General features: G+C 41.0%; 1 protein-coding gene across 3 annotated transcripts in view; it reads right to left on the bottom strand.

Moving 5' to 3' along the window:
• Nucleotides 1–15,367, bottom strand: part of Srcap (Snf2 related CREBBP activator protein) — a 53,747-nt gene that overhangs the window by 3,044 nt on the left and 35,336 nt on the right. For all 3 annotated transcript variants that reach the window (XM_059266464.1, XM_059266453.1, XM_059266442.1), the window contains 8 exons: nt 9,400–9,665; nt 9,060–9,262; nt 6,411–6,580; nt 6,055–6,251; nt 5,856–5,970; nt 5,546–5,665; nt 339–533; nt 101–184 (listed from right to left, as the gene is read on the bottom strand). In XM_059266464.1, the coding sequence (XP_059122447.1) occupies nt 101–184; nt 339–533; nt 5,546–5,665; nt 5,856–5,970; nt 6,055–6,251; nt 6,411–6,580; nt 9,060–9,262; nt 9,400–9,665 (1,350 nt within the window). The remainder of the gene's footprint in view (nt 1–100; nt 185–338; nt 534–5,545; nt 5,666–5,855; nt 5,971–6,054; nt 6,252–6,410; nt 6,581–9,059; nt 9,263–9,399; nt 9,666–15,367) is intronic.

A 15,367-nucleotide genomic window follows, 5' to 3' on the forward strand; every position in this document is an offset into this window, starting at 1 on the left:
TACCAACAACATAGCCCAACACGGTCAGCAAGAGGCAGAGCAAAGCAAGCCAGAGTAGAAATGAGCAGCTTCCACTGCCTCATTCCCCAGAAAGACTTACTTCTGCCTGCTTGAGCTCCTCTCGGCTTACTTCCTCCAGTGAAGCCTCTAGGAACTTCATGGCATAGCGTTCAATGGGAGTCAGCTGTAGGGAAGAGTAAGTGGATAAACAGAAGGACCTAGAGCTCAGGGCCTATCACCATTATTATCATCAGGGAAGCCAGAAGAAGAAAAAAAGGTCTGAGCCCTGGCATAAGTTATGACAGATGAAGAGAAGTGGTAGCGGATCCAACACTAACCTGTTCTACAAGGGCAGCAATTTCCTGTTCAGCCCTGGACATCTCCTCCTCCTCAGCCCCAGGCCGACTGGCCTCCTCTCCCTCACCAGCAGGAAACCCATCGTTCTCATTAAATTCTGCAAGCTCAGCCACTTGCTCGGCTTTGGCCTGGGTGGCTGCACGGATATCTTCTTCATCTTCTGCCCGGCACAATGCCTTCAAGGTGTACAGAAGAAAAACAAAGCATACACAAAGTAAGAAATTTAAGAATCTGGAGGCCAGCAAAATGGCTCAGCGGGTAAAAGCACTTGTCCAGCAAGCCTGACAGCCTGACTTTGATCCTCAGAACCCATACTGGAAAGAGATGGATTCTAGAAAGTTGCTCTCTAATCCCCATATGCATGTGATGGCACATATGTATAATGAACAATAAAAAAAATTTCAAGCCGGGCAGTGGTGGTGCACGCCTTTAATCCCAATACTCGGGAGGCAGGAGGATCTCTGTGAGTTCGAGGCCAGCCTAGTCTACAGAGTGAGATCCAGGACTGGCTCCAAAGCTACACAGAGAAACCCTGTGTCCAAAAACAAAAAACAAAAGACAAACAAACAAAAAAAAGGGTGATGGAGCTGGAGAGATGCCTCGACTCTAAAGAAACCTTACCACTCTTGAAGAGGACCTATCAGGTGGCTTAATTCCAGCTCTAGGGGGAATCCAATCCCTCTGCTCTCCCACAGTACCTGCACTCATGTGCAAATATCCACATATAGACATTACATATGCATAATTAAAAGTAAAAAGATTTTTTTAAACAAAACAGGAAAGTCAAAAACTTTTCAAGGCTTGTTGCAGGTACATGCCCATAATCTCAGCCCTCGGGAGGCACAAACAGCATTGCTGCAAGTTTGAAGTCAGCCTGCTCTTCACAGACTGTTCCAGGCAAGCCAGAGACACATGACAAGAGCCTGTCTCAAAACAACACAAAATAAAGTTATTTATATCTTGTAATTACATTTTATTTATTTATGACAAGGATAGCAAGGTCTTACTATGTGACCCTGGCTGTCTGGAACTCAATGTGTAGACCAGGTTATCTTTGATAGACCAGGTTATCTTTGAACTAACAGAGTTGCATCTACCTCTGCCTCCTGAATGCCTGCATTACATTCCTGCAGAAACACCTGAGGCAGCTGGGTGTGGCAGCACACACCTTTGATCCCCAGCACTGAGGAGGAAACGGTAGGTAAATTATCTGTCAGTTCTAGGCCAGCCTGGTCTAAATAAAGAGACCCCTGTCAGCCAAGCTTTAATAGTCAGACTCTATCTCAAGTAAAAATCTCTTAAACAAAAAACATTTGAATCCAAATTTATATAAAAACAGAATTATACCTGAACTCAGCAACCAGAATTACCAAAGCAAGTCAATACTCAGCACATGATGGAATGGATTTCACTAGCTCTCCTACTAGGGAACAAATGACTAATCTATCTATCTATCTATCTATCTATCTATCTATCTATCTATCTATCTATCTATCTAGTTTTTGTTTTCTTTGAGCACAGGTTTTGTTGTTGTTTTTGTTTTTCCCTAGAGCTGGGAATTGAACCTAGGACCTCATGCATGCTAGGCAAGTGCTCTGCTATTGCACTACACTCCCAGCACCCAAATGACTATTTTAGAACCCCCATCTCTACTTCCTTTCCTGTATAATTTAGCCTTAGAGTTTCTTTCTTTAAAAAAAAAGAGTAGGGGGCTGGAGAGATGGCTCAGAGGTTAAGAGCACTGACTGCTCTTCCAGAGGTCCTGAGTTCAATTCCCAGCAACCACATGGTGGCTCACAACTATCTGTAACGAGATCTGGTGCCCTCTTCTGGCCTGTAGTCATACACGCTGTATACATAATAAATAAATTATTAAAAAAAAAAAAAGAGTAGGAATCGGTTGAGGGTGTAGCTGGTAGAATACTTGCCTAAATCATCAGTTCCATCCCCAGCAACAAAAACATGAAGAACAAAATCACAAAGTGAGAGGTGGATAGATGGCTCAGAAGAACACCTATTGCTCTTGCAGAAGATCCTTTCAGTTCCTAGAACCTACTTTGAGCCGTTCGTAACAGCCTGTAATAACAGCCTGTAAACTCTAGCTCCAGGGATTCCAATGCTCTCTTTTGGACTCTGTGAGCACCTATACTCATGTACATACGCACGCACGCATAAATAATTAAATTCTCATCAAACCCACTATGAGCAGCTGCCTATGGGCCACTGAATTAGCTTAGTGGGTAAAGACAAGGGCCACCGAATCTAATGACCAGAATTGTATCTTTTTTTTTTTTTTTTTTTTTTTTCTCCGAGACAGGGTTTCTCTGTGTAGCTTTGCGCCTTTCCTGGAACTCGCTTTGGAGACCAGGCTGGCCTTGAACTCAGAGATCCGCCTGGCTCTGCCTCCTGAGTGCTGGGATTAAAGGCGTGCGCCACCACCGCCCGGCCAGAATTGTATCTTTGAAACCACATTTTAAAAGGAGATTCTCTGACTCCCACAACTTCTACAAAATTGTCCTCTGACCCTCCACATGTAAGCTGTAGCATGTGTTTACCCTCCCCACACACAATAATTAAATAAATCTTAAAAAACAATGTCTAGAGCATGTGTTCTGTGACAAAGTATCTGGTAGGTAACCTTCCATGATGCTTCTACACCTGTAGTTTATTTTCCATTTTTCTAAGAATTATACAACATACTGCATGCTACATAATATACTGCATACTCTATAGCAAAGGCAGATGACCATAGCTAAGTAGCTTTTTTCATCAACCAATGTCCTCCAAGCTTTGAGACACATAGTTACTACTTAGAGATGCACCCATCTCTCCATTAAACTTCAGTTATAAGGAAACAGGCAACACCTTTATTCTTGATTCCATTAGTAAACTTGGAGATTCATTCAGTGGCTATTCTGGGTTAGATAAGCAAGTACACCCATGGTGCCGAGTCCAGGGATAACATCAAATCAGACCTTGACACATTTACCTCAAGTAAAACCCTCCCCCTTAGGCTCACTTAAAGGTGGTTCTGAAAAAATGTAAGAAAAATGCTTAGAACCAACACTTAAGAAAACAAACAAACAAACAAACAAATGCAAAGAACAATTCCAGTGTTATATCTACATCTATGGTTCTATGATTTGAATTATGAGTATTGTTCTGGAGAAGAGTTGTCAGTATTGTTGTATGTTCAATTATATTTACTATTAAAAATTATATGCATTTATTTAAAAAAATATATAGTTTAGTAGGTTTTGAAATGGAGGCCCAAGAATCACCCTTTTTAGATTTATGTACTATATGTGTAGTGTTTCCCTGTATGTATGTGCACCTCATGCCTTAAGGGGTCAGGAAAAGGTACTGGATTCTCTAGAACTAGAGTCACAGAAGATTGTGAGCCAGCATGTAGGTGCTGAGAATTGAACCTAGGTCCTCTGCAAGAGCAGTAAGTGCTTTTAACAGCTGAGCCACCTCTCTAGACCCTCCCTCCCCACTTTGAAACAGGTCTCTGTGTAGCTGTAGACCAGGCTGGCTCTAGTTTCTTTCTGAAGCACTTGAGTCCTATCTGTAGCCTGTCCTGTACTCCAGGAAGTAGACAATGTCTCAAAACAAACAAACAAAAAAAACCTTTAAAATCTGGACTGGGGCCGGGCGGTGGTGGCGCACGCCTTTAATCCCAGCACTCGGGAGGCAGAGCCAGGCGGATCCCTGTGAGTTCGAGGCCAGCCTGGGCTACCAAGTGAGTTCCAGGAAAAGGTGCAAAGCTACACAGAGAAACCCTGTCTCGAAAAACCAAAAAAAAAATAAAAAAATAAAAAAATAAATAAAATCTGGGCTGGGAAGATAACTCACCAGGTAAAGATACTTGCTAATTTAATTCCCTGGAATGCACATAGTGAGGAGATAACCAACTATTACAAGTTGTCCTTTGGCCTCCACAAAAATTACATTTATTACCTTGTGTGTCTCTTCATGGGTGTGCCATAGCACACACACCCATACAGAGACATATAAAGTAATAAATACAATTTTTAAAAAGTTAAAAAGAGCTGGGCAGTGATGGCACACACCTTTAATCTCAGCACTGTGGAGGCAGAGGCAGGCAGATCTCTGTGAGTTCGAGGCCAGTCTGGTCTACAGAGTGAGTACCGGGACAGCCAGGGCTATTACACAGAGAAACGGTGTCTTAAAAAACTAAAAGGCCAGGCGGTGGTGGCGCACACCTTTAATCCCAGCACTCGGGAGGCAGAGCCAGGCGGATCTCTGTGAGTTCGAGGCCAGCCTGGGCTACCAAGTGAGTTCCAGGAAAGGCACAAAGCTACACAGAGAAACCCTGTCTCGAAAAACAAACAAGCAAACAAACAAAAAAACCTAAAATAATCAAACAAAAAACCCAAAAGAAAAAAAATAAAAGGAAACCAAACAAAACCACAAAAAAACCCCAAACAACAACAACAACAAAAAAAACAACAAACAAAACCAAGCATCTCTACAGAAAACCACAACCAATCAAATGCAGAGTTATGGAACCCTGTCCCAATGGATACATCCACAAAATAACTCCACATCTAAGGCTCAGGGGACATTTTGGAAGAGGGGGCAGAAATACTGTAAAAGCCAGAGAGATCAGGCAATTTGTTGTGAGACTGTGTCTCTTAGTAATGTCAGAAGCTACAACCATGAAGTCTCACGAACATGGCTGCCTAAACATTAGCTGAACAAGGACAACAGCAACAGATGCACTCAAGTGGATGGGGAAAGACCCTGAGGCCACAACCCTACACAAAGAACACAGGCAACTAAAGAGTGCCGAGAGCAGGGGGAACAGTCTTCCCCAGGGAAGAGCACACCATTGGTTATCCAACACCAAACGGTCAGCTCTGAAAACATACATGAGTAATATTAAATGGACTGAACAGGCTGTACTTATGTATTTCAGAATATACATATAAAACCCTGTCTCGAAAAACCAAAACAACAACAACCACCAAAAAAAAAAAAAAAAAAAAGAAAAAAAAAAAAAAAGAAAGAAAAAAAAAGAAAATCAAACAAAACAAAAAAACCACTGACTATAAACTGGGAACTAGTAGAAGCTGTACTTTCCCCTGACACATTCAAATATAAATGAAAGCCAACATATATCTAAGCAGCAGTGCTATTTTAGGATTGACCCCTCTTTTGTTACCTGTTCCAAAATATGAGTCTGCTTGCTGGCCACAGCCTCCTCTTCCTCCTCAGGGACAGAAGATGCAGAGGAGCCAGGCGGCTCCTCCAGAGGCATATCAAACAGCTCTCGGATGGTCTGCTGTTGGATGTAACAAGGGAAGAGGTCAGCCAATGGAATATTACCTCTAAGCCAAAAAACGTTGAGGTATGGAAGTACTACAGATTGAGAAACAGATCTGTGGAGGTCAAAGCACAGCTGTCTAGCAAACAAAGGAAGTTTCAAGAACAAAAGTTCTCTTCTGTCTAGACTGAAGGATTTTATTTTGTACCTGTTTAAAATAGGCTGTAGTGAAGTTGCCTCCCTCAATGGCCATGTCTCCCAACATTCTCTTCTGATTTGCCTTTTTTAGAATGTTCTCCTCTACTGTTCGTTCACTGATAAGCCTAGGAAATGGAAGTGGTGTAAACAGCCAAATATATCAAGATATCCTGTACATAAAGAAGAAGTAAGGTAAGACCAGGCAATACCTATAGATGTGGACATCCCGAGTCTGACCAATTCGATGACAGCGATCCTGGGCCTGAGCATCCATGGTGGGATTCCAGTCGCTGTCATAAAAAACAACAGTGTCTGCTCCTGTCAGGTTCACACCCACACCCCCACTTCGAGTTGAAAGGATGAAGCAGAATATGCGTTTGTCTGCATTGAACCGTTCCATCAAGGCCTAAAAGGAAAGGGAAAAAAGATGGTATTTGGAGACTTATTCCTAAAACAAACCAAAGGCTTTTTAATTTTTAAGGTCCCTTCTCTAAGCTGAAAGCTTGAGAAAAAGAAACAGAAGCTGAGGGGAGTCTCTAGAGGGCTAAGGATGCCTCATAGTTACCTGTCTCTGCTCAACTCTAGTAGACCCATCCAGACGCAAATATAGGTGACCATGGTAGGTGAGAAACTGCTCCAATACATCCAGCATTCGGGTCATCTGGGTGAAAATGAGTACCCGGTGGCCCTCTGCCTTGAGCTGCCGCAACAACACTGCCAATGTTTGCAACTTTCCTGAAGAAATATGAAAGAGTACAAGTAGTTAGTTACATGATGATATAGAGAAAGTAATACTAGAAAGCTAGAGTTGAAGGGTAATCAAGACCTTATGCAAAGGTTTCAACTAGTCCATTGAATAAATATTTAACTCCCCATTTTCTACTTTTTTTTCCTTTTATTTTTTTTGGGACAAGGTTTCTCTGTGTAACAGCTCTAGCTGTCCTGGAACTGCTTTGTAGACTAGGCGGGCCTCAAACTCATAGAGATCCATCTGCCAGGGTTTAAAGGTGTACACCACCAATGCTGGGCACAGGCTAGGATGTTAAGAGGTTATCTAGTTTAATGTTCCAACACATAGAAATGATGCTGAGGCTCAAGAAATTGCAAGAGTACTTGTTACTTTTGCAGAGGAACCAGGTTAGGTTCCCAGAACTCACACGGTGGATCAAAACCATCTGTAATTCTAGTTCCAGGGTATCTGATGCCTTCTTCTGACCTTCTTGGGCACCAGGCATGCATGTAGCACATATACATACATACACACAAGCAAAACACATCAAATCAGTGAACCTAAATTATATTTTTTAATTACGACAAACAGAAATAACATTTATATTATTTCTAGTGAGTAAACTAGAAAGAAGACCAATGAGTAAAGATACTTGCTGCCAAGCCTGACAACTTGAGTTAGTTTTGGAACCCACATGGAACCAACTCCCACAGATTGTCTTGGACTTCATACCTTGTGGTACCCACAGAAAACTAACAAAGTAATAAAAACTTTTGGTAGTGTTGGACACCCTGGAGTTACTTTATTGTCAGCTCAAGTTTCAATACACATGTGTGGTGAGGAGTGAGCTAGGGATTGTATTTAGGGCCTTGTGCATGCTAGGAAAGCACGTACCACTGAGCTGAACCTCCAGCCCAGTTTCAAAAGACCTGCAATTAACCTATTATGGTTTCAGACGTTATTTAAAATGGGGGTGGGGTGGGGAGAAGGAGGCTGCAGAGATGGCTCAATGATTAAAGTATTTGCTATGTACGCATGAGTGCCTCAGTTTGAATCCCTAGCATCCATGTAAAAGCTGGCATGGGGGTGAAGACAGGAAGATATATATAGCAATCAATCATGAAACTGTGTAACAACATGAAATTGCCAAAAAATAAATTTAATCAATTATAGAAAAAAGGTGGAGAGTGATAGAGAAGAATAATTGATATTGGCCTCTGGCCTCCACACTCAAAACACAGGCACATACACTCACACATACATGTATGAACAGACACATTATATACACAAGAAAATTTTTTCTCCCTGCCCCCTGCCCCCAGACCAAGTATTACTATGTAGATAAGGCCTCAAGCTTATCTTCATGCTCAAGCTTTTCAGATACTCAGATTATAGGCATGTACTACCATCCCAGGCAAAAAAACGTATTTTTTTGTTTTGTTTTTAACTGAGCAAATATGAGTAAAAATTCATCTTTTCTCACAATCTAGGACATTTAGGAAATTGTCAAGAGTTTTGGTAGTTATCATAACACCATGCAAAAATCAGGAGAATAAATAGGTTGAGAGTAAGGGGTAAAGAGTTCTTTTTTTTTTTTTTGTCTTTCTAGACAAGGTTTCTCCATGTAACACCTCTGGCTGTCCTGGAACTCACTCTGTAGACCAGGCTGGCCTTGAACTCATGGAGATCCGCCTGCCTCTGCCTCCCAAGAACTGGGATCAAAGACGTGTGCCACCATTGCCAGCTCAGAATTTCTTATTATGTAAACAACAAATGTTCTTGTGGTTTAAACCACTGTAAAACTTGCTTTTGTTTCTTTCAGCCAAATGTATTCTATTGTTTTTAACTGTGCAGGCTAATGTCACCACAAATCATTTCCTATGCATCAACTTTTTAAGGCAAGCTATTGGTTTGTAGTCCTGCTAGGCCTGAAACTTGCTACACAGGCCATACTAGTCTTGAACTTGCAGTAATCTTCTCGCCTCTTTGTCCTAAGTGCTAGGATTATAGGTGTACACCATCATATGCAGCTGCCTTTTTCCATAACTTGTGGTTTTTTTCAAGACAAGGTTTCTCTGTGCAGCACTAGCTGTCCTGAACCAGCTCCATAAACCAGGACTCAAGAGATCTGGCCTGCCTCTGCTGGGACTGAAGGTTGCGTCCATACTCTATGCTATGATGATCTCACTCATTATCTCAAATGAAAAGCAAAATGACAGAAGTCTTGATAACCACTCAGTAAATAAATCAATTAACATCACATACACTTAACTTCCACAAAAGCTACCAAAACGCTACCTCTATGCTGCATCTCTTTGATGTAAATAGTCTTGACACTAAGACTGCAAAATATTCTGGGTATGCCGAAGTTAAAGGTCATCCTCGGCTCCATAAGCAAATCACTGGCCATCTTGGTACACATGAGACATTGTCTCAAACAAAACTATGAAAATATTGAGGGTCCTGCAACAGCCAAGAACTCACCACAATCATACTGGATGAGTCTCAAGTCAGGGAACTGGGTACGCATATTACATACAATACGGTGCAAAGGACGGGCTCGGGGCCAGAGCTCACAGGCCAACTGCTCCTGGAAGGCTGCCTGATGAGGGGCCATCCAAGGAGGTGGGTGGCAGGCATGCAGGGAAGGGGGAGGTGCCTCCACAGGAGGCATGACAAAGATGAACCTATGAAAGGAAGAAAGCAAACAATGTAAAAGATATGACCCTGAAATATCACAGAAGTTAGCACCTTCATAAGCGCTAAGAACTACATCCACTGAAGCCCCAAGACCCACTTCCCATCATCATTTAGCCCTGCCAACCTCTCAATGATTTCTGATAGCTGGTCTAGTCGCTGCTGGGGAAACAGTACAGCCTGATGTGCAGCCTCGGTATAAGTCCAAAAGATGGGGTGGCTGGGGCCAGGAGAACCAGGGCTGATGGGGCTGGCAACAGGTTGGGGCAAAGTACAGAAATCCAGGACTTCAGTCCCATACACGGGTGCCAGGGCCCCATGAGCCTCACTAAGCTGGAAAATCCGTTCCAGGCGTTCAGATCGCTGCTGTTTCCGCTTTTCTTCCAGAGAATCCTAAAGAAGAAAAAACAAAAATTGGTGTACTCAAGAGTTTTGCAACAAAACTTTATAAAAATCTAGACTCTTATAGATGGAGTCTATAGTAATAAGATCTAAGGCAGATACTGTGAGCTTTATCATTTTCAAAATTAGTCAATGAAAACTGCTGTTTTCTCAATGTTAAATGAAATCATCCTCTACAAGAGAAAATTTATCTTTCCTTGTATGCTTATTAAAGCAGAATTCCTGAACATCAAAATGAAGACCTACATATCCAACAATTTATAGCATGGCTGATTTGTGGCAATTTTCTTATGTAACATTCAACTTCAGGACATCTAACTTATCTTTTCTTGTAGTAGGTCCATGGAATGTGAATGAACACTTACATGCGCGCGCGCGCGCGCGCGCACACACACACACACACACACACACACACACACACACACACACACAAAATAAATGTAACTTAAAATCAGCAGATAGAGCCAGGTGTGCTGCATTTAATCCAGCTCTCTGGAGGGGGTACAGTCTCAAAAAAGGGGGGAAAAAAGATCAGGGGGTGGGGGCTCACTACAACAGAAAAATGACAAAGGGAAGAATGGGAAAGCATGAAATAATGAGGGTGTTCTTCTGTTTTTGAGATAGGGTTTTTCTCTGTGTAGCCATGGCCATGCTGAAACTCCATTTGTAGACCAGGCTGGCCTCAAACTCACGAGATTCTCCTGCCTCTGTCTCCTTGTGCTAGGATTAAAGACGTGGGCCACCACCACCCGGCTAAGGAGGGGACTTAATGAGGAAGCAAAATCGTTCTGCATGATGGTGGAGGAAAGACTGGGAAAAAGCCAAGAAAAACCTCAACGCTTCATGCTTTACTTAGGCGATAACCTAAATGATTTTAGATAAACATACTTTTCTGTATTTTGGGTTCACTTTTTTCTTTAAAAAAAAAAAAAAAAAAAAAAAGATTTTCTGTAAGTGTATCAATTTTTATTTTTCTTACATAATTTAACTTTAATAGTTCAAGTTCTGTCACTGTGAAAGAAATAAAATTTCATAATGTGAGGTTAGAAACTATACAGTACACATTAATAGTAATTAATAGTAATAGACATTAGTAGTAATACAAACAAATATGGGGTAGGAGTTACCTATGAGAACTAGTCAAATCATCCACTGTATAAATAAAAGGCTATTTTTTCTTATATGTACATAATTTTTACCTCAACCAAATAATCAGTAGGGTACATAATAAAAATTAAAATTCCAACTAGAATTATATGATAAACCAAGTAAGTTCAAACCAAAAATTGCCTACAAACATTATAGAATATTTATAAAATATACTAATTATTCATGCAAATTTGAATTTGAAGTTATATAGCACACATATAACTTAAGAGTCATAATTATCAAACTACTCCCATGCTCCCTGACAAGATAAACCGTACCCCCAAACATATATATTTTATTATTTATATAATAATATAATATTATATATTAGTATTTTAGCATTCACAAACACATACACTAAGCATGTAAGACAGCATTTTTTAAAGCATAACTTATCAGTGAATTCTTCCATGAATCACAGTAGGAACTGAAGATATACTCCAAAAAGTATTGACAGATATTTCTGGTCCTATAATTCTATAATCCTCGTAGTGGTAAGACATATGGTAGATTTAAATGGAGTCAGACATCTCTTCATTATTCTGATCATTTTACTTCTGAACAGATACAGACCTTGGGTTTAATCACCAACATAAAACAAAAACAATTTTAATGTGGTGTATATGCACAATTGGGTTTTATCCAGCTATAAAGAAAAGTCAAATTGTGAAATATGCATGAAAATATACGGAACTAGAAATATAGTGAGTGAGGTAGTCCAGTCTCAGAAAGATGTTATATGTTCTCTATCCTATGTGTGGATCCTCGCTTTGAAATTTTAAATTTGAAGTGCCTGTAGAGACCAGGAAGCTATAAGGGGGATAGAACACATGACATTAGGGCAGCCGTTCCCAACATGTAAGTCACGACCCCTTCACAGGGGTCACATATCAGGTATCCTGCATCAGATATTTACATTATGATTCATAACAGTAGCAAAATTACATACAGTTAGGAATCAGAAACAAAAATAATTTTATGGTTGTTTATGACTGTTAAAGGGTCTAAGCATTAGGAAGGTTGAGAACCACTGCATTAGAAGTAGAGACTATCAGGTATGGAAAGGGATGTGGGTGGGGAATAGGGGAGAATTAACCAAAACTAAGTGTGAAGAAATCATAAAGAAACTTGTAAGCTAATTTAAAAATATTCAGGGCACACATTCCAGGCCAGCCTGCTAAGCTCCAGAACAGCCAGGGCTACATAAAGAGATCCTGTTTCAAAATAAATAAAAATAAATTGTGTGTGTGTGTGTGTGTGTAATTAAGGAGTAAGAAATATAACCTAACATTTAAGAGGGCTCGCTCTACAACTGTGAGTACCTGAATTTGGATCTTAATACCCAAGTAACACACTAGTCATGCACACTGATGCCTGTGGTCACAGCATTGCAGGGGACCAACAGGAGAATTGTGAGGTTTGTTGGTTCCAGGCTAGCCAAGAAAATGTAAACCCCAGATTCAGAGAGCACCAGGTCTCAAATTAGTGAACACAGATAGAGGACCCTCGATGCCCTTTTCTTAACTCTCTTTCCCCCTCAAGCATACAAATGCATAATTTTGTGTGTAGGTGTTTTGTGTTCACCTATGTCTATGAACCACATGCATATAGTGCCCCAGAGGCCTGAAGAGGGTGTTGCATCCCCTAGAACTGGAGTCATGGATGGTTGTGAACCACCCCATGTGAGTGCTGGGAATTAAACTCCAGTCCTCTATAAGAATAGCACTTTCAACAACTGGGCCAACGCTCCAGCCCATACACATTTGAAAAAAAAAGGAAGAAAGAAAACAAGAAGGCATAAGCAGGTAACTTATTGCATGGGAGGATAAGGCTATTTCTAAAAGCCATAGGCTAGTTATCAAATGAAATCCAGTTGCCAGGTATGGGATATCTACCTATGAGTTGATTGATGGTCAGGGAGGACCTAGAAGGTTCCCAAACAACACAGGCTATTCTTATTGCTCTTGGCTTTCCCCGAGACAAGATAGTAAGACCCTATTGCAGAAGACTCCACACATTTTGGGTAGGACCTAGCTGCCACAGTACCACAAAATGTCCAACAAACTACTGGCAGAGTAAAGTCATCAATGGCCTTTTCTGGCCGTGAACCCTACAAGTTATAACACCAACATGCCAGGCAAGATGTGCCCATTAGTTTAACAGTAGTATGCTATAGAAGTATCCAATTGCTTTCTGCTTAGGTTTGAGGCATCCTCCACAGGAATGAGGTTGGTACTTTAAAACTGCCCAAAAGTCCATGGCTGGGCTGGTAAAATGGTTCAGTGGGTAAACACTGTCACACAAGCCTGACTATGTAATTGACAGTGCCAAGCTATATCCAAAACATTTCTATGTTTAGATCATCTTGTACTCAGATAACCATAATTTAATAACCACCCTACTCATGCTCATGTAAGTGAGACAAATTAAATTCAGTGGGCCACCAAGAATAAAACACAAACAAAAGACTTTAAAATAGGAGGGGGTCTGTTGTGGAATAGACTATTCGTTTCACTACATAAAGATGTGTTGTTTAACTATGTAAAGATGTGTTGCTGTTTCCCTTGCCTGCCTAAGGCACCTGAATGATCTAATAAAAAGTTGAATGGCCAATAGCTAGGTAGAGGAGGGATAGGTGGGGCTGGTAAGCAGAGAGAAAAGGAGAACCAGGGCTTAGCCAGACAGATAGGGAGGAAGAAGGAAAGCAGGATGGCAGGACATAGGTGAGGTAAACAAGCTTCAAGGTGGCACATAGATGAATAGAAATGGGTTCATTTAAGTTAAAAAAAAAAAAAAAAAAAGCTAGCTAGAAAGAAATCTAAGCTAAGGCCAAGCATTCATAATTAATAATAAGTCTCTGTGTCATGATTTGGGGGCTGGTGGCCCAAGAAAGGCTGCTACAGGGAACTGGGGGAAAGGGTTCAACAGGAGTGGGAAGGAATGCAAGATAGTTATGGAGGGTGAAATGGCCAACACACACAAACACACCTTTTAAATATTTATTTTTATGTGTATGGATGTTCTGCTTGCCTATATGACTGTACCATGTAAGTGCAGTGCTCACAGAGGTAGGTGTCAGATCCTCTAAGACTGGAGTTACAGATAGTTGTGAGCTACCATGTAAATGCTGGGAATTGAATCCAGGTCCTTTGGAAGAGTAGTCAGTACTCTTAACTGCTGAGTCACCGCTCCAGCCCACTACTCGTTATTTTTTAAGTTTAAAAACAGCTACAGAAAGGCTAATCCCCAAAATTTTTGACAAGAGCCAGAAAATAAAATGGGGTGGGTGGGAACTTGCTAACAGTCACCTAGGTATCCTAGAGCTTAAAAGGACAACTTATCAGCCTGGAAATTTGAAAGACCTTGATTGATTTCTTTCCTATATCTGTCCTTCTAGTTTGTCTTTAAAACTACCAAATTATTGTCAGACATGGTGGTACACCCCTTTAAACCCAGCAATTGGGAGGCAAAGGCAGGGGGATCTCTGTGGGTTACAAAGCAAGTTCCAGGACAGCCAGAGCTGTTACACAGAGAAGTCCTTTTTCAAAAAACAAACAAAACAAAACAAAACTTCTACCTTTTGTAAAAGCATTCACGATGCTTATAGTTTTATGTAATTACATTGTCTTCTTTTCACTGAACTGCAAACCTTATATAACATGACTAATTTTTGACCTGTTCACTGTACTTTTGATATTTGGCATAAAAGTTTTGACCCATTCACTGTACTTTTGATATTTGGCATAAATTTATGTTATCACTGGAGATAGTTCTTTGGTAGAACTCTTGCTTACCACACTGACAGTCCTGCATTTGATCCCTGGCATGGAGAAGAGGGAAAACAAAAACAAAAACAAAAACCTGGAACCCAACTAACCATTCTGGGGGAGGAAGAGGAAGCCCACCCCAAGTCAAGAAACTATTCTTGATTGGTGTTGGTGTTCACACTTTTAATCCTAGCATTTGGGAGGCAGAGAGCTACATAGTGAGACCTTGACTCAAAAACTTAAAAACAAAAAACAAAACAAAACAAAACAAACAACCAAAAACAAACAGAGAAAGAAGCTATTCACAGTTGACAGCTGCTGGGAGAAACAATGTCAGTTCTGCGAACAGACTGACACTGGGTCTATCAACCGCACTACAGAGCAGGCCCCAAGATCAGGAGTAGTTGGCCAACACAAATTGGCTCCACTTTGTGTGTGTGTGTGTGTGTGTGTGTGTGTGTGTGTGTGTGTGTGTGTGAGAGAGAGAGAGAGATGGTGGTGGTGGGTTGTTACTTTTAACAGAGAGAAAAAACAGTGAAGGTGAGTGGGTGGGAAGGTCGAGAAGATCTGGGTGTAGTTGGGGTACGGCAAAGAACATGATCAAAATAATTTTTTTGTTGTTTTGTTTTTCAAGACAGGGTTTCTCTGTGTTGCCCTGACTGTCCTGGAACTAGCTCTGTAGACTAGACTCGTCTTGAACTCAGAGATCTGCCTGCCTCTGCCTCCTCAGTGGTGGGTTTAAGGCATGCACCACCATGCCTGATGATCAAAATATAT

The sequence above is a fragment of the Peromyscus eremicus genome, chromosome 1 (genome assembly GCF_949786415.1).
Source record: "Peromyscus eremicus chromosome 1, PerEre_H2_v1, whole genome shotgun sequence".
Classification (NCBI taxonomy): domain Eukaryota; kingdom Metazoa; phylum Chordata; class Mammalia; order Rodentia; family Cricetidae; genus Peromyscus; species Peromyscus eremicus.